We start from the raw sequence: 23,793 nt of genomic DNA on the forward strand, positions 1-23,793 counted from the left end.
TGGCTTACCCCAAGGTTGCTGGCACTGCTAGTCCTTCTCGGCTAAATACGTCAGTGGGTGATGGAATTAAATGCAGTATATTGCTTGCACTACTGAGTTTGAAGGGTATACTGATTTCTAGGTTCCCAACAACAGAAGTAAGAAATCCACAAACGGACTTGTGTCAGTGTGCCAAGCCATCCCTAGCAGCCCCGCCCCCTCCAGTGACCACTTCATGGGGTACACCTTCTTTATTAGATCCGGCTTGCTTCTCCCCCCCACCGCCCCAAGCAATAACAAGCACTGTTGTTGCTCTTCCCCCTTATTCTGGTTTCCCAACGACCCTGCAAGGTAGGCTAGGAGAAGAGATAGTGGCTGGCTAGGTGGGAGGGAGTACTATGGAAAACCACCTCAGCATTGCTGCCTTATCTAAAACAACTCCACACCCCAAAAGGAAACTATTAAAAATGTCCATTCCAAGCTCTGCATGATGAATTGAATTTATTCATTGGAGGAGACAAGACACTTTTTATACCCATTGAAATCCTAACTGTCAAGCCTTTCTCCTGCGTGGTTGAGAAGGGAGACTCCCCCATCCACCCTGGGAGGAAAAAAGCCCATCAAACTGATGAGCAAAAGGGAGAAGAAGCAGTCAGTGAAGTCAATGGGAGGAGGAAGTTCCAAATAAATGCACTGAAGGGAATGCACTCCTGTGCATGCCTACTCAGAAGCAAGACACAAAGATTTCAATGGCACTTACTCCCAGGAAAGGAAAGCCTTACAGCCAATGAGTTTACTCATAAGTAAGGATTGTTATATTCAAGGGGATCTTGGAGCCCGTAGTGAAATGGGAAAGAGGCAGAAATGATCACTGGAAGCATGGTCAGTGAACTGCCCTCCCTTCCCACCAATATGTTGTCATGACAATATTATTCAACACTGCCCAACAACACCCCCTAGCACATGCCCACACAAAGCGGGACAAAGCACTAAGGGGGAAATCCACAGCAGGGAGGAAATGGCAATTTCAGTTGCAAGCAAAGAAAATGCCGGGTTTTCCCCATTCTCAAATAACACGGAAAGAGGTAGTGGAAGTTGTGAGATAGCAGCAGGAGAGCAGTGGCCTCATCTTAAGCTCCTGTGAAAACTAGTGATTAAAGAAGAATGATCCTGTTAAAAAACTCAGGTGTGAAGAGAGCCAAAGGCAGACTGGTCAAAAGTGCTTGCTTTATCCCAGCATCTTCTCCTGTCACTTCTTACCCTTGTTCCTTGGTACACTAGCGTCATCTTCACCTTTAGCTTTGTAGTCTGCTTTAACTATACAGTTGACTAGGGATGTGAGAACACATCCAGCTCGGGTTTTCCAGGTGCCCCTGAGCTTTCCCCCTGCTCGCTGGCCCTCTGGGCTGCAGTCAAGCCCCCCCCCCCTCCGGCTCGACGCCCACAACTTACCCAGGCCTGTTCGTCTCTGTGCCAATCACCATGTTTTTTAAAAAAATGGCGATCAGCAGCACTTGCCCATAGAGTTATATGCAAAATAGCTCTGTAAATTAGAGTCTATGGGCGATTCACAGCGATTTTTGCATATAAGTCTATGTGCCCACAGAGAGCGGGGGGAGCTTGGTGGGCACAGCTCAGCAGGAGCAGGCACCAGTGGTCCATCAAATTTGCAGACCGAAATGGGTGCCCGCGTCATCCCTACAGTTGTCTCCTTCTAGTATTGTACTCCTCTGAAATGACCAGCATTTATTTGAGAGCCCTACGTCCTAGCTCTTCTGCTGATCTAGACTTTCAGTAGTCCTTATCACCATCTTGAATTTTTTCTGCCACGTACTTTCTTAACCCAGTTACTATGTGGCTCCTATCCTATGACAGTGTTGCATTGTCTCAGTACTGAGAGTCAAGCTACATTTACCTTCCATGTTGTTGTAACCTACCCTCTCCACTGGGAGAATGCTGAACAACTGATGTTCTACTTGTTGTTCATTCAACCTTTGTACGGTCAGGTGTCCTGTTGACTTCAATGGCTAAGGCTGCCTCTTGTGCAACTCCCAAAGACTGTGTCTATGGCCACTGTCCAACTTCTAACTCACAAAATTCATGTTAGCAGTTGTCAGTGTTCCCCTTGAGTCATCATATAGTTTTGTTCTTGATTTTATGTCACTTACTGCCTCTAAAATCAACTTGAGCTGTTTTCCTGGTTGTAATATTCAAACGTGTACAAATATTGTACGCAGGAGTGCCTGTGACCTATTCATTGCTCAGCAGTGATAGATCTGGTAATAATGTGCTTGCAGTTCTGGCTGTGCTGTACTTCGTAACACCCGGAGTTTAATTGAAAATACACTCTGACCTTGGTTTTGTTCACTGGGCATAGAAAGGACATAATTGCTGTGAAGCTGCTGAGAGACATTATTTCAAAATGTCATATTGCTAATTTTGGCTTTGCAAGTCCCTCCTACAGAAAGAAAATCCCCAAATCCCAATATGAAAAGCAATGTGTCACTGTTACATAAGACATCAATAAAACAAGTAATTTTCCAAAAAATTAACTTCTTATTTCTTTGTACCTATTTGTTGTATCCAAAACGGCATAGCAGTATAATAATTTCATTCCTCCTAACAATCTAATCCTCATTCATAATTACATAAACAGCTTGTCAACTGTAGACCACAAAACGTCTGTATTCCACTCTTATCTTCAGAGGGTTTCCATAGTTACCAAGGACAAGAGATACAGCCACCATTTGCTGGACAGCAGATTTTACAGTGTTCCACTTGCGGCCTTTCATGCAATGTAGTGGTTGCCCTCCGCCATTCCCTTGGAGAAATTGTGAGGCTGGATGCTTAGGTAATGTGGCTTCATGCAATTGAATAGAGTAATGGGCTTTTAGGTCTAGAAGGAGAATTGTTCTGGCAGTTCCTTTTAGAATGTACTAGACAGTTTTTTTCATGACCTGGGTGTCTTTTCTTTGTTCTTTCATCCCACCATTCGTTGCCAGATCATCCTCATGTACATTCCAAGCTGCACAGCACTTACAGAGAGCCAGATTTCCATGAACCATACATGCACGCGTGCACGCGTGCAGACACACACACACACACACACACACACGTCTTATATTTTTCATGTCATTATTGCCACATACAGCTTAATATGAAGCCCTACCCATCTCCAAAGAGCCTGTGGTCCTCAAGATGTTGCTGGACATCAATTCCCATCAGCCCCAGCCAGTATGGCCAATGTTCCATGATGGTGGGAGTTGTTCCCCACTCTTGCTATAAAGGTTTTTCTAATTTGAAGGAGGAGAATGAACTTCAAAAATTTGGGGCTTCAATTAAATAATCTAGTCTTCTTTATTTTTATTATTATTTTTTGTTCAGAATTATTTTCTCAACTGCAGAATCATAAGAGAGCCCGTTTCCTTTAGTTCTATGGATAACTAGAAGTCACATTCAGATAACATGCACAGCTCCTTAGATATCTGAGAGTGGCTGCACATGGAGACCACTGTGGGAAAGGGGGCTTTTCAATTGCACTGGTAGAACAGCAAGCAATTTGAGGTTATTAGAATGTCGTTATCAGCTTTTGGGAGGCCAGGTTCAAATCCCCACTCAGCCATAAACCTCACTGGCTGACCTTTGGCCATTCACTGTCTCTCTGCCTAACCTTCCTACAAGGTATTGCGGAAATAAAATGTAGCCAGGGTGGTGGTGGTGGTGGTGGAACCATGTATGCCTTTTGAAGCTCCTTGGAGGAAAGGCATGATACAAGTGAACAAACTAAATACATATCCATGTGGAATGACAACCTTTACCATGTGACTAAAAACACAGATTTAAGTTATCTTGTAGAGACTGAAGCACACGTTTCCATGAAGAGGTTAATAAACATACCCTACACAGTTTATGGAACCTGGGCCAAATCTGCCTCTGTTGGATGTTTCCTGCTCCCTCCCTGTCCTTTACCAACCTAGTAGTGGAAGATTAATATGAAGGGAATTGTAACTTTAATAATATAACTTGTTAGTAGGCAACTTTGCTAGGTGGGGTGAGGGTTGAGTTTTTGGTGCGCTATTTTGCATCCAGAAGTGGCCCTCTGACAAAAGTAATACTCCCGCCATGGCCAGTTGATTTTCTTGTCCAGTGCTGAACATGCAGATATTGAGGGAGCATACACAGACAGATGGACAGATAGAAACAAGACAGATCCATCCTTTCAATCAAACTGCTGTCTGTTTAGCTGCTGTCTGCCCAGAAACTACCACGTTTTCCAAATACAAAGGAGCACAGTGTAACTAACTTTAGATCATTTAGTCCATGCAGCAGAGTGTCCTTGTAAAGTATTCAGGGAACAACAGAGATGAGATCAGAACTTTCCCAGAAATAAAGCTTTATTGAGAAAGGCAACAACATGCCAATTTAATAGTTAACTGTGAAGGCTGTCCCATAGGCAGCAGAGAAAGAGAGGGAGATAAAAAGTGAGACAGCCACCAGTTGCAGAGGCTGCACAGTGATGCTTGGCTTCTTAGCGGAGCGGGTGAAATTTCTGTGTATACTGGAAAGCTGGAGAGAGAGACAGCTTTTCTTCCCTATGCTGTGTCCAGGCACAAAGGGAGTATGTGGAGATGCACTGGGGGCGTTCAAGACGAGGCTGGACAGTCAAGGATGCTCTGACTTGGATTCCTGCATTGAGCAGGGAGTTGGACTCGATGGCCTTGTAGGCCCCTTCCAATCCTACTATTATATGATTCTATGAGATCTATCTTTAGTGTCAGGGTAAATCCAAAAAGAAGGTTAAAAGAAGACACTCCTCTCAACCACCACAATGCTTCACTGGATGAAGTCCACTGGAAGTGGGAGTGCAGAAGAAGAGTGCTCGGAGCCAAGGTTCCAGACTAAGTCAGGCTGCACTTATTACAGCAAGAGCCTTTTCTGGAAGTTCCTGGAGGTTAAGGTTTTGGAGGCATAAGAGGAGGCAACCAGCCTTGAGCTTAGGGATGTTGTGAGTACCCAACTTAGTCTGGGAAGCCAGCAAAATCCCTCGTGCCTGGCTCCCCGGCCCCTGCTAACTGAGCTCCAGGGTGCTGACAGAAAGGCCGACAAGTGCCCTGCCCCTCGGTGAGAGGCCAGGAACAGCCCAGACTTGTCAGCATGTGCACCCCACTGGCAAGAGCAGATGAGGTGTGTGCGGCGCCTCCTGCTCCTGCCCAGTTGGCTATCAAGTAAGCTTCCTTGACAGCCGACAGGGCAGAATGGGGCCTCAGCCAGTGCCCCAGCCACTAGCCATCTCCTGCTTGTGAGGAGGAGTTGGCTAGCAGTCAGGGCATGTGCGCTGACCCTGGCAGTCAAGCCCTTGTGTGCGCAAGGGCTTAATTGCTGGAGTGGAGTCCTTGGCAAAGCAGCAGGGGGACATGTAGCCCATATACAAAAGATTAGAGGCATAAACGCTTGTAATCTTGCATATATGGGCTATTCATAGCCAGCTTTTGCACACAGAAATATGTGTATTTTTGCAATCGCCTTAAATGGCGATCACAAAAACGTGCATGTTTGTATATATGCGAAAGGGAGTGTGCGTAGCTCATTTACACAAGATTACAGGTGTAAATGCCTGTAATCTTGTGTATTTGGGTTATGCATGGCCCCCTGTTGCATTTATACAGATATGCGCATTTTCGCGGGTGCCATTTACGGTGCTCACGAAATGCGCATATTTTGCGACACTATTTTTTTCTTAAAACGGTGCTTGCAGTGCTTGGTGACTGCTCCTGGGTGAATGCAGGGGGTTTGGCAAGCATGGGGTGACTAGCACTGGTCCTGGGTATGCTTGTGTGGGGGCAGGGGCTGGGTGGGTGCCCAGTGAAACCAGGCAGGGGTGGCACCTGTCCATCCCTTCTCGAGCTCCAAAATTTAGTCAGGCAGAGTGTCTGACTTTATTTATTTATTACATTTATATCCTACCTCTTTTCTCTTGCAAGGGGACCCAAGATGGCTTACATGATCCTCTTCCTCTCCATTTTATTCTTACAACAACTCTGTGAGGTCAGTTAGGCTGAGAGTCAGTAACTGGCCCAAAGTCACCCAGTGAGCTTCATGGCCGAGTAGGCACTAGAAACCCAGTTTTCCCAAGTCCCAGTCTAGTATTCTAAGCATTACTTTTCACTGGCTCTGCCTTTGACATCACATTCAGGGGGGGGGGACTTGCTGCATTTAGGGATCCAACTTTAAGGGTTCTGGAGTGGCGATTTCCAGATTCATGACAGAAAGATGGTTGTTGTTCCTGCTTAACAACAACAACAATAGGGGTGTCTAGATTTTAGGTGGAGTTTATAATAGGTCTTATAAAGGACACTTAACATTGAAGGGCTCTCCATAGCCAGTCAATAGGCAAACAATATTGCTTTGATTAGATTAAAAGCCAAGGAAGACTGAACATTAGCTATTTCAGGACATCCCATGCCAGCGTACACAGGGTGTAGACACACTCTTGTCCATTCCAATAAAGGGCTTTGGCAATTAAGTTGGATGAGTGCTCTGTCCTAGTTTGCTAGATCCTTGCCAGCCAACCTTTCAGACAATATGTTACTTTTTGAACCAAGGTGCTCATGAGGGAACATGAAAAATTATGGCAGAATATTGCTATTCACACCCTCTTCACCTTCTCAGGAGTGGCATGTTTATGTGCTACCTTTTGTATATGGGTTTGCACCTGTCTAGATAACAAATTAATGATTAACACCCATTGCACAACGAGATAATACTTGTCTTTTATCTGTTCTCAGATTATTTTTATAGTGAGCTGCCTTGAATGTAATTTGAGGACTGAAAAAGTGAGATGAGGGTGGGAGGGAGACAGAGAGAGTGAGAGTGAGATAGAAATGTAAGGCATATGGATTATTTTATACAGCATACCTATTGGTGCATTTGTTTATAATATTTTTATTTATTTCTCAGATTTCACATGAGAACCTGCAGGTATGCTAGATGTGTGATGATAATTGTTTACAAAGCAAATCTGTATCAGAAGCTCCCTTCAATTATAGAGGTGTTGCAGTTTTATCATTACCAGATGAAATATTTCTTGGCATGAGAGCACTGCATTCAGAATACACTGATGTGATTTTGATATATTCTCTTCAGTAAGCATATGGGGTTTACGAACTCTGTGCTCTGAATATTTGCAAGGATTCTATTGTCAGGGTTATTTTATAACTTACAAAATTCACAAATGTCTTCATATGCGGGAAAGAAAGAACTTGAGGGTTGGTTTTTGTTTTTGCTGTCTGATCTTCCTTTATTTCCCTCTTGTATGTCCCTCAAGGTGCAGTCCTTGAGAATAAGGAAACCAAAAACAGTAGAAAGCCTTCAGAAGATCAATGCCCCTTCAGGAATTACTGAAGTGAGACTTGGATAGCCCAAGGATTAATGATCCATTATAAGTCCTTGTATCATTAAGCAACTGCTTTGTATCTCACCCTGGTCAGTAGAGATTTCAAGTTAACAATACTTCACTGGATTGCTACTGGAATGGTAGCTAGTTTCCTAGGGGTCAAACTAAATGGTATTAATTTGTTCCATTGTTAGCCATTTTTACTGAACAGTTTCAATAGTAGGACTAGAAACCAGGCAAGATACAGAGACACTTCTTATGGCATCATAAACATGTTGCTTGATGAAAAAAAATAATAATACAAGAAATAGCATACCATCCTGTGGTTAAATTCCAGTTCACACTTGAGGAAACTGGATTGCTTTGGGCAAATTGTTGTTTCCTGGCCTTGAAACAAATGATTTATCTCCTTGGAAGTTTCCCACTTCTATAATGAAAGTAGTAATGACAATCTAGAGATGGGTGAGAATTTTGTTTGATTCATTTTTTTTATAAGAACTTACCAAATTCACAAATGTCTTCATATGTGGGAAAGAAAGAACTTGAGGGTTGGTTTTTGTTTTTGTTTTTTTTAAAATGCAGATGTGAAAGAAACCAAAACTGACAGCTTCATCCATCCAGGCCCAGGGCTTTGAGTGGTTATTTCGTAAAAGTCTTTGTCTGAATCCCTGTGTATTTAAAATTGCGAACAGGGCATGCTCACGTATTTTGTGAGCAAAAATGAAATTCTCATACATTCCTAGTGCTGAATTAGGCTTGCTCTCTCTTTTTTTCCTCATGGGCCCCTATCTTTACTCACTATATATCAGGAGGTATACCATGATCCTCTCTGTGATATAGCTATTGAATTTGGCCAGTGCAGATGGGTGAGAATTTTGTTTCAATTCGTTTGTTTGTTTGTTTATTTATTTATTTATTTTTAAATATACCAAAATTCAAACATTTCTTCATATTCAGGATGGAAAGAAACTGAATTTCTTGTGAATTTCCTGCCCACAAAGCCCGCCCCTGGGTCAAAGGTGAAGGGGGACTAACGTTTCCAAACAACAGGTTAAAGCCCCTCCCTGAGGTATGAGTTATAATACCTCAAGGTCAGTGCACAGCTAACACACATCTAGTGCAAGGAAGAAAAAAGAAGTGGGGAGGGGAGTTGCCAAGCCAATCATGTTGGCTAAAGCCACTCCCACCAGTCAGAGTCATAAAACCTCCAGGTTAGTACACACATAAATCAGTACAGCACAGAAACTGCAATTATTTTTTTAAGTCATAAAAGTGATGGGGGGGGGGATGAGATATAGAGCCAGAAATAGCGTGAGGACAAGGGGTTGAAGAGTGTATCATGTGCCATGTGAGTGAGCCACATATTGCAATAGTGTGGGGAAAAAACCTAGTGAAGATTGGCCCCTAGTTCTACATGGTAGGCCTTTGGAGCTGATCCTAGTCTCTTCCATCACCAAGCTTTCTCTAGGAAAGGAATCTGCCAGAGTCCCTTGACTTTCCTAGCTATCTTTCTTTTGCAGCATCCCCAGTATTAATTGGTTTGTTTTCACCAGGATTAATCTCTGACATCCACACTGCTTTGGAATCTCCTTTTTTCCCCCTTTGGTGACATCTAAATTATACATTTTAGGCAGTTTAAAATTGTTCAGTTGTGTTGGTTTCTTCCAAGGTATCCTGTAAATTAAAAGGTACTGAAAAATCTCTGTTAGATCTCTGTTTCTAAGTTCCTGTAGGGTGCAATCTTATGCATGTTTAGACAGAAAAAAGTCCTACAACTCCCAGCATTCTCCGTTCTGTCTATACATTCATAGGATTGTTCCTTAGTAATTTCTAAAAAGGGAGATTCAAGCCTGCTTTGAACTCATGCTCTCCGGTTAGAAATCACAACCTTCAATCCAAAATGTATGGCCACTGGCTGTTGGAATTCAGTGTTGAGAAAAAATGTGCTTTGCACCTGGACAGAGACATAGCCATCTAGGATTGCGTCTAAGGTTGGAAGGTTGGTCCTTGGCATTGAAAACATGTCCTGGATATGATGATAAGATAAACCCTTCCTGAATAAATTACAATTTCTAATGGAAGTCATCATGGTTAAAACTGTTTTGCTTTGTAGCATTGTTGTATCTTCCTTCAGAGGCATGCTCTTGTGTGACAGAGCTGAGGCTTGGACACTGCAATGGAAGTCCTCCGGTCCCTGCCTTCACACTGTAATTTACAGATACGTGTTGTGTCTGGTACTTACAAAGGTGAATGCCACATAACTATTTACCACATGGTAGCTAGATGTTTAAAGCTCGTCCTCTGTCAGCTAACCATATGTGGAGCACACTCATTCAAAAAATCCAGCATTATGAGGACCCAAGTACCCCCTGTATCACCCAGATTTCCCGAAATTAAAGAAGACACTTAACTGTCTGGTAATTATGGATTCATGATAGGGAAACCTCACTGTTATATCTAAAGCTATACTGGGTGCCTGATGTGAACATGTTGTGCTGAACCAAGATGGCTCTTTTGTAGCCCTGAAGTTAACTATAGCAAGCTGAATTTTGGCTTTGGTTACATTATACTTTTGATAGACCTGAAATAGCATAATTGAGAGAGAACTTTAGTCCAGTGTTTCCTTTATCTGTTTTATCACTACCTAATGTGATTCATTATTCAAGCTTAGCCTTGAGGGGATAAGTAAGCAAAACAAAACAAAAAGATAAATGAGCAGCATTCTTTAGTTGCTACTCTGGTAGTGCTTCAGAATAAAATGTGTGCAGCACAGTCCTAAACATGTGTACATGCAAGTAAGTCCCATTGTGTTCAGTGTGGCTTAATAAGTGTGTTTAGGATTGTTACCTTAATGTGTTATTCAGTACCAAAATCCTGTCAAGGATTGTGCTTCGTACAAGGTCTGATTCTCTTCTTAGACAAGATCTAGTAATGGGTAGCCCAAACGTTGGTTCAAGCGATAGCATTATTCACAGCAATATAATGATTGATATCTACAAAATGTTTCTATTAATACTGGATTCGGTGATGTGATAAAGGAATTTCAAACTGGGGATCACAGTATTTTGTGCAAGAAGAACAAGTGCAGTGCACCCACATTTCAATCAGCATTTACTGGAGCATCATTTATATCAGCATTTACTGGAGCATCATTTTCAAGAAGTGGGAGTTAAGAGTACTGCTCTGCTAGATGCCAAAACACCTCATCTAGAGGTGGTCTAGTGTGGTCACCACAGTTACAGAGAGGATGTTGTCAAATTGCAAATGACTCTGAAGTGAACTACAAAGATGTTAAAAGAGTAAGAAACATATTGTTCCAGAAAGACTCTGTGATTTTGATATTCTTAGGCCAGTTGATACAGCATGTTTTCCCCTGAGGGGTAGTATCTAGCTGTGGGGTAGTATCCAGCTGTGCCCAAGCACTAGTGGTAATGATGTTGTTATGCTAATGATGCATAAACCAGTATTCACACAACATAACTAGTGCTTGCTAGGACAATGGGAAAGAGCAGAGATTTGCCACCAAAATTATTTGGCAGCACGCAACAATTTTCTTTCTTTCTTTCTTTCTTTCTTTCTTTCTTTCTTTCTTTCTTTCTTTCTTTCTTGCATCTTTATCCAGTCCTTTAGCCAAAAACACTCCCAAGGTGGCTTACTAAGATAAGAAATAATATAGTCCCTACCCACAGGCTTACAATCTAAAAGACGTGACACAAAAGGAAAAGGGATTGGAATGGAGGAGGGCAAAAGCAAATTCACGCACTAGATTCTTAGTTATATAGTTCAGCAGGTTATCGGCACAGTGAAGGGCTGCTGCTTCTTGACCCTCTGATTGCTTCAGCAGTGACATTTGGTAACAACAGGGAGGGGGATCTCAGCTGGAACTGAGAGCCAGGCACAATGTGTGTGTGTGTGTATGTGGGCGGGGGGGCTGTTACTTGCAGCTTCCTCTTCCTGATAGCCTCAGCGTTGACAGTTGGTAGCAGGAAGGAAGGAGGTCTCAGCTGGAGTTGTATCCAGGCATAATGGAGGGGTGCTTACCTGCTACTTCCTCTCCCCCTGATGGCCTCCATGTATATGGCTACAATACACCATGTATATGTGCCCCAGCAATCATGAATATTGCCATTACATGAGCAAAAGTTCTCATGATATTTGTTTGTCCATTCAAATCCAATTTTAAATTAATTTTAGTAATGGAAGTTAGTCATAGAATCATAGAATAGCAGGGTTGGAAGGGGCCTACAAGACCATCAAGCCCAACCCCCTGCTCAATGCAGGAATCCAAGTCAGAGCATCCCTGAGAGATGGCTGTCCAGCCTCATCTTGAATGCCTCCAGTGTGGGAGAGCCCACCACCTCCCTAGGTCATTGGTTCCATTGTCGTATTGCTCTAACAGTCAGGAAGTTTTTCCTGATGTTCAGCTGGAATCTGGCTTCCTGTAACTGGAGCCCATCATTCTATATCCTGCACTCTGGGATGATCGAGAAGAGATCCTGGCCTTCCTCTCTGTGATGACCTTTCAAGTACTTGAAGAGTGCTATCGTATCTCCCCTCAGTCTTCTCTTCTCAAGGCTAAACATGCCCAGTTCTTTCAGTCTCTCTTCATAGGGCTTTGTTTCTGGTCCCCTGATCATCTTTGTTGCCCTCCTCTGAACCCTCTCCAGCTTGTCTGCATCCTTCTTAAAGTGTGGTGCCCAGAACCGGACACAGTACTCCAGATGAGGCCTAACCAGTGGTGAGTAAAGGGGAACTAGTACTTCCAGGGATTTGGAAGCTATGCTTCTATTAATGCAGCCCAAAATAGCATTGGCTTTTTTTGCAGCCACATCACATGGTTGGCTCATATTCAGCTTGTGATCGACAACAATTCCAAGATCCTTCTCACTTGTAGTGTTGTTGAGCCACATATCCCCCATCGTGTAACTGTGCCTTTGGTTTCTTTTTCCTAGGTGAAGAACTTGGCATTTATCCCTATTAAGTTTCATTCTGTTGTTTTCTGCCCAGCCCTCCAGTCTATCAAGATCACTTTGAATTTTGTTTCTGTCTTCCAAAGTATTAGCTTTCCTGCCCAATTTTGTGTCATCTGCAAATTTGATCAGCATTCCCCACACCTCCTCCTCCAAGTCATTAATAAAAAATAATAATATGGCCATGGGCCATATTGTACATTTATTAGATCATGTACAGTTGGCCCTGGGACAGGCCTGGACCCTTCATCAAATGTCTCATGTTCATGTGAGGAAATTGAGACATAGGAACATAGGAAGCTATCTTATACTGGGTCAAACCATATAGTTCATTGTGTACACTGAGTGGCAATGGCTCTCCAGGATTTCAGGCAACCCTGTCTGGAGATGCTGCAGATTGAACTTGGGACCTTTTGCATGAGAAGCTTATACTATACTACTGAACTACAGCCCTTCCATTGAAGGATGGTATAAAAGTTAATAGTGGATGAACAAAGCTTTTCTAGATGAGGCTAGAAAACCCATTACTTCTGCTTCCAGATTCTTTGCAGGATTAAGATTGGAACTCTACACTTTCCTTTGTTTCTGGACTTTACATTACTTAACCTCTAGGTGGTGCTGTGGTATAGTGGAACAAAACAGAATAATGCTACACTGGTGGAGAGCTGTGCTTTGTTTCATAATTCCAAAAAAAATGCATTTGCTCTGCCCACCCCCTATCCCAAACAGCTAAAGTGGTTGGAAAACACAGGAGGGAAACTGAAGGATGATGTCATCTACAGCACCCATAAACAACCATGAATGAAGAACAGCAAGTACACAATAAAATATTTGTATATATGTATTGCCCCAGCTGTAGGCTTTGAACTCTTAATTTAGAGGTGCCAAGATAGTGATAAATCAGATCCAGGTTTACTTATAAGGAGTACTTTATTGAGTAACTTACAGCAAACAGGCATACACAATGGTTGGATTAGACAGCTTCTCTGAACCCAGAGCCATGGGGTACAATGGGTTTTATATCATACATGTTAGCAGTGAGGCAGCATGACAGCAGCAGGCTCCACCTAGCTAGCGTTCATTCCCAGCATAGACTAGAAGTTCTTGGTTCGCAGCACAGCCACCTGCAGCTTTAAGACAAACAAACTTCACTTCCCAGGCACATCTTGATTTACTCATTAGTATGGAATGTGCTAGGCTGTGTTATCGGCCCTTTGACTCATCTTCACATGCTCAGAGGCTTACTAAGCAAGGAAATTACACCCATAATGTAATTTGGATCTCTAGGCCCCTCTAACTTTACAGGTGGCTTGGTTATGCTCCTGGGGCCAATACAATATAAAAACCCATAAATCTGGTGGATAACACAGCTCCCCTTATAATGAATTTACAGAACCATGTTCATTAGAGATGTATGAGAAATTTAAATTCATTAAACATCACAACTTGCCCTGTTCGCACCACTGAACATAAATGCAAGCATATTTTTCAGGCAAAGTTCACATATTCACGAGCTTGTGATCACATTTGCAAAATCTGTTCATTACAAACAAGCACACTCTTGAACTGTGCATTTTAAAATACACATTTTGATGGGCTGTGTTTCCACCAGCAACTTACTCCAACCTGGCTGTGCCATGAGGTCTCTGTGCTTCCATGACATCATGGCCATTCAGCACCAGTCCTGCATTTTATTGCTGAAAAACCACTTCTTCTGAGACTGCTTATGGTCTGACTTTTCCAGCTTACCATGGCTCCATTACTGACCTGTTTCTACAGTCGCACTGGGTCCAGTATCATAGTCCTGATCATGCGCCGTGTAGCCCGGCTTTTGTGGGTGTGTCACTCTGACCTCAGTGATGCAACCCGTTCCCTCCCTGTTTTCTGGAAGTTTCATTGCCACTTTGGAGCAGGATGCTGAGGGACCAGCTTTTAAAGCATCATTGAAAATAAGCACTAGTACACAGCTCACGACACCAGTTGAGGGGTGTTTTCTCCCATTGTGCTGAATGAGCCTTGCCCTCGCAGTGACCACAGAAATAACAAAGAAGCCCCTCAGTTGACATAGCACATATCAAAGCCCAATTCCTTAAATGCAATTAAGTGTGATCTCGAGGCTTTGGTCCATTGCCTTAGGACGTAACTCCTTCACAGCTTCCATATAGAGATGATCCTGTGAGTTAAAATGGGGGCTGGTTTCGGTCTCTTTCCCACAGCAAATCCATTAGTGTCTCCTCAGAAGTAATTCCCATTGCGGTAGATGAGGCTGAGATTCCCTTCAATTGAAATGGCACACATTAAAGCCCAATTCCTTAAATGTGTTTAAGCGACCAAGCGGGGCTCTGATGAATTGCCTTAGGAAGAAAGTACTTTGCAGCTTCACAGCTTCATTATAGCTATCCTGCGGGTTACAGTGGGGGCTGGATTCCATCCATCACACAGAGAAAGAAAACTACTCTCTTTCCACAACAAACCCATTAGTGTCTCCTCAGAAGTAACTCCCATTGTGCTGAATGAGACTGGCCTTTGAATGCCTACATCAGAACTTATGGAGATTCCTGCTCAATTGACAGGGCACATATCAAAGCCCTCAATTTTTGAAATGCAGTTAAGTGCAATCTCAAGGCTTCGGTCCATTGCCTTAGGATGTAACTCATTCACAGCTTCCATATAGAGATCCTGTGCATTAAAATGGGAGCTGGTTTTGGTCTCTTTCCCACAACAAATGCATTACTGTCTCCTCAGAAGTAACTTCCCTTGTGGTCAATGAGGTCCTCTGGGTTAAAATGGGGGCTAGGTTCCCTCTTTGTATTCTCCCCCTCCTTTCCCAGCACAAGCATGTGTGTGTCTACTCGGAAGTAACTCCCATTGTGCTCAATGAGGCTTGCCCCTGAAATGCCGGTGTATCTGGACTTTCAGGGGAAAGGAGAAGGGGGGTGGGTGGGAAGCATCTCTTCACTGCAAAGCTGATCCCTTAAAAAAAAGATCCCATACTCCTCCTTTAGCTTCTCCTTCTGTTGTCTTGGAAACAAGTCCGAGGAAGCGGGAATACTGAAGTTGTGTGAAGGAGAGAGGGAGATGATCCTGGAGGGAGCAGTCAGGCAGAGATGAGAAGATGCACACATAAGCACCCATTTTAGGGGCAAGAAAGAAAGTTTAAAGGGGTTTGGGATGCTCCAAACACAGTGCTTTCATTTTTTGCCCTTTGTTAATGCACAATTGTGGTTTAAATTTCTGTTTTAGGGGCAACAAGGAAAGTTTAAAGGGGGGGATGCTCCAGACACAGTGCTTTGATTTTTCACTCTTTCTCTAAAGCAAAACAAAAGGGCTGGGAAGGCAAGGAGGAGACTGGCCAGAGTGGGAAACTTCAGCGGGACAGAGGGGGCAAGGGAGAGGGGAATTGGAAAGAGAAGGAGGAGGGAAAACAGACCGGGTAAACAGACCCAACCAACTCCCAAAAGACTCCACCCAGCCGTCAAGAGAATAACACAGTTAGGGCCCCGTGGGAACAACGCAAGCCCCCGGGGTACAACGATGATAAACTGGGTGTTTTAGGACATGGAAACACGTGAGGGAGAAGATGTGATTGGGGAAACATCGCAACAAAGTTGGACAAGCAGTGAATGCGATAGTCTGGAAACACACCCATGCTTTAGTCAGTGGGTGGAAAGTACGCAGTTGGGTGCACAGTTTTAAAAATGTGCTCCTAAATGTGCACTTTTCCCATTCAAACAAACAAACTTGCATTCAGCAAAGGGAATGAGATGGACTGAGCTTCAAGGTGGAACTCAGAGAACGTTGACGAGCAAAAGCCTCACTGATTCTCTCAGCCCCGATAGTCATCATTTGGAGGGTGAAATCCAATTGTGTCCATCTATTTATGGAATGGCAACCACCAGCAGCACTGATTCCACTTCCCCCTGCTGCTTCTAGTGCCCCTCCCAACTGCTCTGGAGGATCCTTCAGATGAGGCTTTGGGGGCGCACACTGGGCTGGAGAAGGAGACTGAAAATGTCCATTATTTGAGTAGAAATCTGCTCATGCCACATTGGATGTAGCCCAAACAGACTTTCATATCTCCCAACATCCTTTGTCATACAAAAATGTTCAGTTGAAGTTCACATAATCTGCTGAACTGATTGATGGGATTGTTGGACCAGACAATTGACTGGCGTCACAGTCCAAAGCAGCTTTCACATACAACTTGTCCCATGAAAAAGAAAGTTGGACACACACAATTTGATCTAGTACATATGTTTTAGTATATGGCTAAATGTGTGCTTAAAACACACACACGGGATGTCAGCATTAGGAAAAAAGCGCAAGATGTGTTACTCTGTGAAAAAATTAGACAAGAAAAACGGTTTTATACTCAAAACTTGTTGTGTTCATTTTAAAAAGTTTCCTAGTACCTACTTCCTTTCCTTTTTCCTTTTAGTGCTGTTTTCCTTATTTTAAAAAAATTCTAATCCCATCTTAACCTCTAGAATATCATATGCAGTTTTCCTTAGAGTACAGCCTTCAAAGTGCCCAAGAAAAGCCTTAATAGTTTTCTGTTATTGCAGTAAACCAGTGTCAAGCATGCATAAATAAATTCATAAATATATATTATCTGATTATAAAATGGACCTTTTCTAAATGGACTGCTGTGTGAAGAATGATATGTTTTCATCCTGTTTTTCAAAGCATAAGATCCTCCTCCTCCTTTACCACAAAATGAAACAATGTGAAGCTTAAAATGGAAAACCGTTGGCTGATAGTGTTTCTGTTCTACTAAATGAATGTATTATGTATTTCTGAGCTCTGGCTTATAAATGTGCTTGGAGCTTGCTGTAATGTATAAGAATTCACTTTTGGCTGATGTATAGGAAATTTCATTAATCTCTACAGCACGGGGACCTTACAGTGAACAGCAGATTGAAAATGAACGTAGGGCTGGGGTTTTTAGGAGCTACCACAGATGAACCAGGACTGAGGGGCTGTGAATGGTAATGATCATTTGCAGAGTCGAAAGGCCTTTTTCACTTACTAAAAATCTGAAAGAAACATTTTGGGAGGTAACACTGAAATCGCCAACACTGCAGCTATGGGAGATATATATTTTTCCGTCATTTAATGGCAAGAATAGCCATTCTTTATTCCTGTGTTCAGCACACATTTACTAATGAGAGTTTTGCTGCTGCTATGGCCAAATATGAGGATAGAGGAGAGTGAATCGGGAAATCAGATGAGTCTGCATAATGGTGGGAGAGTAACTGATGCTCAGGTCAGCAGTTCTCAGAAGCTTCTTTTCATCTGCTTTCCTGAAATAAGCAAACAATAAGCATTTTGTCAGCATTTGTATTCAGGCAGTAAAATCTTTTCTTGGACCACTCCTCAGTACTACATTGTTTTCCAGGGTGGCCATCCTTTGACTAGGGATGTCAGAGTATTCCGCCACGGATCTTGGTGAGGCCGAATGCCAGTGCATTCGGCCCCCCGAACTCCGTGGCGGAACGGCCTGCCACCTACCGCCCCCCTGGGACGAGACTCACCTGGGGTGGATCTTCCGGGCGGCGGCGTCTCCAGCGGCGGCGGCGGCGGTGGCGGCAGCCGGTCTTCTGACTGGCTGCCGCCGCCGCCAGTTCCAGGCTTGTGCAAAAAAAAAAAAGACATGATAGGCTACGTAAAGATTTACATAGCCTATCATGGCTAGGTTTAAAAAAAAAGGAAAAAAAAGACGTGATAGGCTACGTAAATCTTTACGTAGCCTATCATGGTTGGGTAGGTAAAACAAACAAACAAAAACAAACCGCGTACGCAAATGGCGGCGGCTATGGCCACCGCCATTTGCGTTCCTTCTTTTTACCATCTTAATCTACGTAAATATTTACGTAGACTATGACGGCGAAAATAAAGGGGAATGCAAATAGCGTAGCAGGCGCTATTTGCGTCCCCTTTTGATTTGCCGTTTTAGCCTACGTAAAGATTTATGTAGGCTAAAATGGTGAATGAAAAAGGGACGCAAATAGCACCCGCTACGCTATTTGCATTCCCCTTTATTTTCGCCATCATAGTCTATGTAAATATTTACATAGATTAAGATGGCCAAAAAGAAGGAATGCAAATGGCGGCGGCCGTAGCCGCCATTTGCGTACGCAGTTTTGTTTTGTTTTTTCAAACCTACCCAGAGCCCTCCACAGCCGGAAATCCAGCTGCGGACGGCTCTGGCCTGGCCGGGGTGGGCCTGGTCGGCTGCTCCGTGGAGCTGCCGCGGAGCACAGCCGGCCATTCGAGGATTCCGGGGGGAGGAACGGAGCGCCTCCCCCCCCGGCCAGGATTCTGGGGGGAGGGACGGAACACCTCCCCCCCCACCATCAACATAATACGCGAAAGGTAAGTCACTTTCGTACATCCCTACCTTTGGCATAGATAATAAAAAAAGCAAAGAGAACAAGTCAGGGATCTCTGGACCTGACTATGGGATATATAATCAGAATCCAACAAGATGGTGGCCATGTCGACTCAAGCCTACACTCATGTCTGCCTCTTGAGCACTGTACTGCAGCCTACTCCCAGGCTTCGTGAACTAGTTGTAAAATCACCCAGGATATGGAGGAAGTGTGTATGTACTATGATTTCATCACAACTCACATGTTCCATGATTTGCACTTCCCATACAGCACACTTGTTTTCCTATAATCACGCATACATGCACACATGAAAAAGCACACACAGAAAAATATACAGATTCTCCACAACGTGGTGGTGATCTACATAGTAAGCCTCTCTATGTGTCCAAGCTGAAGTCTTGAGTGCTTGCCATGTTTCAGACACCAATTCCTAGACGAGGAATACTAAGTTTTAAAATATGTTCATCTTGGTGGTTCTTCCCTGATCTGAAGGTTGATTTTGTGGGTCCCCATCTTTATTTTTAGAAGCTTTGGTAAGAATTGATGTTGGCTTTTAATAACTACTGGTTTCTGTGTGTAATAACTAAGAATCAAACATGGGCTATGAGAATGAAATCCAAGATCACTACCACACACATTTGCATGGAAGTTCTTTAAATAACTGCACAACAACAATGTTGAATAATCCAGTCACAGAATGTTGACTTTTCTAAATTAATTACAATTCATATTCATAATATCCATTTAAATGGTATTCAGATAATCCAATGTTTTCTTTAGACAGTTTAATTCTGATGTCTTAGATTACATTTCAGATTAGCTTTATAAGCAGTAATCTTATAAATAATGCTCTCTTTCTCTGTCTCTTCTTCCTTAGCTGAAATATTTTATGATTTGCAGTATCTAGCAGAATTGTTTTCCATTTTATACCCTATTTTCTCTTGACTATGTCTTTTTCACATACTTAGACAGACAACTGAAAGGACTGAGGGATCATTTTAAGCCTCAATTAAGTTAACAACCATTGCCCAGATGTGTAGCCAGTTTGTTGTTTGTAGCAAGTTGTATGTATTGATTGTTTATGAAATTCTTTTAGGGGAAAAAAAACATAGCTAGGAAATTCTAGGTGTGAAATAAAGTGCAATTTAATATTTTGAGTGATATAATGTTTTCTTTTTTATTTCTCTTTTGTTTCAGACTATTGGAACTCCTGAAGGACCAACAACAAATAAATTATGAATGTTGAACAAGATGACCTTACATCCACAGCAGATAATGATAGGTCCTAGGTTTAACAGGGCCCTATTTGACCCCTTGCTTGTGGTGCTACTGGCTCTTCAACTTCTTGTAGTCGCTGGTTTGGTCAGAGCTCAGACTTGCCCTTCTGTCTGTTCCTGTAGCAATCAGTTTAGCAAAGTAATTTGTGTAAGGAAAAATCTAAGAGAGGTCCCTGATGCTATTTCCACCAATACGCGGTTATTGAATCTCCATGAGAACCAGATCCAAATCATTAAGGTGAATAGCTTCAAACACCTGAGGCATCTAGAAGTCTTGCAACTGAGCAGGAATCACATTAGAACAATTGAAATAGGGGCTTTCAATGGTCTGGCTAATCTCAATACTTTGGAACTCTTTGACAATCGTCTTAGCACCATTCCAAATGGGGCTTTTGTGTACTTGTCAAAACTGAAGGAGCTTTGGTTGCGAAACAACCCCATTGAGAGTATTCCTTCTTATGCTTTTAATAGAATCCCTTCCCTACGAAGGTTGGATTTGGGGGAATTAAAAAGGCTTTCATATATCTCAGAAGGTGCCTTTGAAGGTCTGTCCAATTTGAGGTATTTGAACCTTGCTATGTGCAACCTTCGGGAGATTCCTAACCTCACACCACTTGTAAAACTGGATGAGCTAGATCTTTCTGGGAATCACTTAACTGCTATCAAGCCAGGGTCCTTTCAAGGGTTAATGCACCTTCAAAAATTGTGGCTGATTCAATCCCAGATTCAAGTGATTGAAAGGAATGCTTTTGATAACCTTCAGTCACTGGTAGAGATCAATCTGGCACACAACAATCTAACACTACTGCCTCATGACCTCTTCACACCTCTCCGTCTAGAAAGAATCCACCTGCATCACAACCCTTGGAACTGCAACTGTGACATCCTGTGGCTCAGCTGGTGGATTAAAGACAAAGCTCCCTCCAACACTGCATGCTGTGCCCGTTGCAACACACCTCCCAGCTTGAAAGGAAGGTATATTGGCGAGCTGGACCTGAATTACTTCACGTGCTACGCTCCCGTGATTGTGGAGCCACCAACAGACCTCAACGTCACTGAAGGCATGGCTGCAGAGCTGAAATGCCGAGCATCAACATCCCTGACCTCTATATCTTGGATTACTCCAAATGGGTCTGTTATAACACACGGGGCTTATAGGGTTCGGATTTCTGTGCTCAGTGATGGTACATTAAATTTTACGAGGGTGACTGCACAAGACACAGGCTTGTATACATGCTTGGTGAGTAATTCTGTTGGGAATACTACAGCTTCTGCAACACTCAATGTAACCGCACAGGAGTGTATTACTTATTTTTCAACCATCACAGTAGAAACTGTGGAACCTTCTCAGGATGAGGCGCGGACCACAGAGCAGGTTTGGCCCACACCAGTCATTGAATGGGACACCACCAATGCAACAACCTCTCTCACACCACAGAGCACAAGGTCAACCGAAAAAACATTCACCACCCCTGTGACAGATTCAAGCAATGGGATCCCAGGAATAGATGAGGTTATGAAGACTACCAAAATCATAATTGGTTGTTTTGTGGCAATCACTCTTATGGCTGCAGTGATGTTGGTCATTTTCTACAAAATGAGAAAACAACATCACCGTCAAAACCACCATGCGCCAACGCGAACTGTAGAGATCATTAATGTGGATGATGAGCTTACAGGTGATACACCTATAGAAAGTCATTTGCCCATGCCAGCAATAGAGCATGAGCACCTAAATCACTATAACTCTTATAAGTCTCCTTTCAACCACACAACAACTGTTAACACAATAAATTCAATACACAGTTCAGTGCATGAACCATTATTGATCCGAATGAACTCTAAAGACAATGTGCAAGAGACTCAGATCTAAAACATTTACAAATTTAAGGGGGAATTTAAAACAAAAAGACAGTTTATTAAAAAAAAAATGACACAAATGACTGGGCTAAATCTACTGTTTCAAAAAAAGTGTCTTTACAAAAAAAGAAATTTATTTATTAAAAATTCTATTGTGAGCGAAAGCAGACAAAACTATGTGTATTCCTCAGAACCTCTTTTTGCTGCACTTATTTACCCTACTTCTTGCCCTTCCCTTTCTTCTTCCCTGTTCCCAGTCCCATTTGCCATATTTTTCATAGAAAAAGTTGATTCTCTAAAGAACTGGTCTAGGAATTTTTGTAAGAATTCTGTTAACGCTTTGGGAATTTTTATGGTGAATTCTAGTGGTGAGATTCGGTCTATTTTGTCTTTTTTCATTTCATTTTCTTCTCATGCCCTTTTTGAAATGTTTCAACAGGGAAATGGATGTTAGAAGTAGATTCATAAGAACAATCAAGGAACAACAACAAAAAATAACAAAATATTTTTTCTATTTTTTTTCACATAATTACCTGTTCTGTATCTCCTGAAGGGACCATTCTGTGGAAGAAGGGGGGAAAATCCAAGAAATTAATTTTCATGTGAGCATCTATCAAACCCATGATCTTTTAAACAATTCTAGAACCAGGATTTGTAGTTCAAACACTAAAATAAGATTATAAATAAAATATTGTTGGTTTTTTTCTGTACTTGGACACAACTCATTTTTAGTGTGGCTTTAAAATGTCAAAACGTGGTTCAAAATTTTACATTTTTCCCCCTACATCTTTCCCAGCCACAAAGGAAAGCTATACAACAAGAGTATTGTTGAAACATTTTGGATTTTAACTGAAAATTGGCCATATATTTACTTTTTTTCAACATTAAAATCAGCATACTGTGTCTGAAAGATAGTAGTCAAAATCAATAGATTTTCTACAGGCTCAAGTGCATTTAATGGAATCTTTTCACATTACATTGGTAGTGTGGGACCTGCTGTAGCATGAGACCACTTCAGTTAATGTGAAAAGCCCTAGGCTGTGGCTCCTCCCTATACAAGTGTTGCCCTACAAGGATAAGGCTCCTCCCCTATGTCCCAGGGCTTTTTATGTTACCCAAGCAGGGGATGAAGAAGCCATGCTGCAATAGTTCTTTCTAACAGCAACATATCATGAGAATGGACCTTAACTCAAGCTGGGCCGAATACCCCACCCTTTTGTGGGACCATTCCTCCTGTATGAAAGGGGAGGGGTATCAGCAATTCTAGGGAGATTAAATTGAAGAACTTCTGAGTGGGGTGAGCTTACCTTGAAATTTGGGCAGAATGCCTCATGGGATGCCATCATTTCCCCGCAAGAGTGCCCCTAGCAATGATGCTACATCATAATGTAGTGTCGTTCCCACTTGGCATTCTGTTCCAAATTTCAAAGGGAAGGCTGCTGAGCTTCTGAAGGTTCTGAAACCTTACCCCCTTCATCTTTAAAGGTATGACACAACCACCCACATTTGAAAGGTCTTCAATTTCACACACCCTGAAGATTGGATTAATCAGCAATTTCCTCCTAGAAAGTACCGAAAGTCACTGGGCCAAATACTTCAGCCTAGCACTAACCTTAACTATGTGTTAGAATGTGGCCTTCTCCTTCAAATAAAGGCAATTAACCATAAGGTAAAGTTTCATTTATTCTATCTCGTGTGGGTGATATCTTCCAGAGTGAAAGGAGGCCATCAACAAAGGATTCAGATTTGAGAAGGCTGGTCATATAATATCAAAGGTTTTGTTCTAGCCAACTGTTTATTAGAGCAGATATAGAATTAACATATTTACAAAACTTGTAGACTTTACAAAAGTCTATGTTTTGGTTATATGAAATCACAGCTGCAAATATGAAAGTTGTTTAACTAATTAAAATATGACCAAG

General features: G+C 42.5%; 1 protein-coding gene across 8 annotated transcripts in view; it reads left to right on the forward strand.

Annotated features, from left to right (window-relative positions):
• The window catches only part of LRRC4C (leucine rich repeat containing 4C), a 217,116-nt gene extending 193,585 nt beyond the window's left edge, over positions 1-23,531 (forward strand). For all 8 annotated transcript variants that reach the window (XM_084827869.1, XM_084827817.1, XM_084827826.1 and 5 more), the window contains one exon: positions 19,932-23,531. In XM_084827869.1, coding sequence (XP_084683995.1) covers positions 19,974-21,884 — 1,911 coding nt within the window. In that variant the 5' untranslated portion in view covers positions 19,932-19,973 and the 3' untranslated portion in view covers positions 21,885-23,531. The remainder of the gene's footprint in view (positions 1-19,931) is intronic.
• The last annotated feature ends 262 nt before the right edge of the window (positions 23,532-23,793 follow it).

This window comes from Heloderma suspectum, chromosome 1, assembly GCF_057233095.1.
Source record: "Heloderma suspectum isolate Gila_16-S chromosome 1, 16-S_ref, whole genome shotgun sequence".
Classification (NCBI taxonomy): domain Eukaryota; kingdom Metazoa; phylum Chordata; class Lepidosauria; order Squamata; family Helodermatidae; genus Heloderma; species Heloderma suspectum.